The sequence below is a fragment of the Panicum virgatum genome, chromosome 5K, assembly GCF_016808335.1.
Source record: "Panicum virgatum strain AP13 chromosome 5K, P.virgatum_v5, whole genome shotgun sequence".
Lineage (NCBI taxonomy): Eukaryota > Viridiplantae > Streptophyta > Magnoliopsida > Poales > Poaceae > Panicum > Panicum virgatum.
In genome coordinates, this window is record NC_053140.1 from 53076427 (window position 1) to 53078495 (window position 2069).

Consider the following 2069-nt stretch of genomic DNA (forward strand, 5'->3'; position numbering starts at 1 on the left):
GGCAACCCCCGGCCTGTCCTCCGCGCGCCCGCGAGCGAGCTCCGAGCAGTGGGTCCCGCCCATGTACTAGTTGCGCGCGGAGACGACGGGCACTCGCATGTGCGTCTGATTCGTATGCGCTAACCGCCGTCGTGCACCGGGCCTCTCGTGGTCGGCGGCCGCTCCTCCGCCCAGTCGCCCCCGCTATCTCTTTTGTCTCGGTTTCCCCTGGCCCTCAACGAAAGTTGCTAACGATTCCAACCGCCGGGGGCACTGGCCGTTGGTTGGGTTGGGGGCCTATAAGTAGCTGGCCTCGGCGCACAGTCCCTTCACAGCCAAGCAACTCTCGATCCCTAATCAGCAGCTCGATCGAGCTCGCTTTAGCTTGAGAGAAGCAGTGCCTGTGTGTGTTCGCAGCAATGGCGACCGCCAATGTCCTCCTCGTCCTGCTCTGCTCAACCCTCTGCTTCCTCGCCCGCCGGGCCGCCGGCGACTACGGCGGGTGGCAGAGCGCCCACGCCACGTTCTACGGCGGCGGCGACGCGTCCGGCACAATGGGTGAGTAGTCGGGGTGGTTCTCTCTTCCGCTGGTCAATCGAGCTAGGTTGGCCGGCGGCGCCGTTGAGCTATAGCTGACACAGCTGAGCTGACTGGTATTTTTTGCATGCAGGCGGGGCGTGCGGGTACGGGAACCTGTACAGCACCGGGTACGGAACCAACACGGCGGCGCTGAGCACGGCGCTGTTCAACGACGGCGCCTCGTGCGGGCAGTGCTTCGAGCTCCGCTGCGACAACGCCGGGCAGTCGTGCCTGCCTGGCACCATCACCGTGACGGCCACCAACTTCTGCCCGCCCAACTACGGCCTCCCCAGCGACGACGGCGGCTGGTGCAACCCGCCGCGCCCGCACTTCGACATGGCCCAGCCGGCCTTCCTCCAGATCGCGCAGTACCGCGCCGGCATCGTGCCCGTCGCCTACAGGAGGTACGTTGCTTCTCGTGCGCCCGTGCGGCCGTGCGGGTGTCATCAGGTCTTCGGACCAACCGAGCCTGGACCGGCTGGACCTCACCACGGCCGGCTTAGCTTGCATGCCATGTTACGTGGGCCTTGTTACGATTTTATTGTGATTTCTGCAAGTTGCAACTTGCAAGCATCGCAAACGATCGGCGATAGCAACGCTTCACCTGTCATGTCATGTTCGTGCCGTGTCCTAGATGAACGCTTTTTTATTTCACTGCAGTTTTCCCCCCCTTTTACTGATGATGATGATCGTTCGACAATAATCACCTCTGGCCGGCGCTGCTGCAGGGTACCGTGCGTGAAGAAGGGCGGGATCCGGTTCACCATCAACGGCCACTCCTACTTCAACCTGGTGCTGGTGACCAACGTGGCCGGCGCCGGCGACGTGCAGGCCGTCTCCATCAAGGGCTCCGCCACCGGGTGGCAGGCCATGTCCCGCAACTGGGGGCAGAACTGGCAGAGCAACTCGCTCCTCGACGGCCAGGCCCTCTCCTTCAAGGTCACCGCCAGCGACGGCCGCTGCGTCACCAGCGACAACGCCGCGCCGGCTGGCTGGCAGTTCGGCCAGACCTTCGAGGGCGGCCAGTTCTGATCTAGCCGCCGGCCGGCCCCGCGCCGCCGCTCGACGAGGACGACCCATCATCGGTTTGCATTGCGTTCGGAGAAGGAAACCGGCCGGCCTCTTCGCCGTAGTAAAGAAGAGAGCCCGCCGGCCATTCTGAGGCTGCTTATTATCACTAGCACCCGCTTAGGCCTTTCCTTCTCCGATGATGGTAGGATTAAGTTAATATTTTTCTGCACCAGTGAGTGATTGTGTAGCCTTGGACTAAGGGGATCGATTAAAAAAAAGAAGAACCTGCTGCAGGGCCGATTATTGTAGAGCAAGCTGCAGGGGAGTGTGTGGTGTCGTGTTCGTGTAACTTTTGTTGTTGTTACATGGGTTGGGTGGGAGATGTTTGCTGGGGATCTATATATCCACCGATGGCACCTTTGGGACCGTGACCAATGCTTGTTCATGGCCGGTCTGTACGTGCAGTATATATGGTATGCTTTGTGCTTTGTTGACCTTCA

General features: G+C 61.3%; 1 protein-coding gene across 1 annotated transcript; it reads left to right on the top strand.

The window, feature by feature from the left end:
- Window positions 1-289: 289 nt before the first annotated feature.
- LOC120708498 (expansin-A2-like) lies at window positions 290-2069 on the top strand. The gene is made up of 3 exons (XM_039993784.1): window positions 290-537; window positions 650-962; window positions 1287-2069. Exons 1-3 carry the CDS (start codon window positions 399-401, stop codon window positions 1588-1590), a joined length of 756 nt encoding a protein of 251 aa, XP_039849718.1. The 5' UTR covers window positions 290-398; the 3' UTR covers window positions 1591-2069.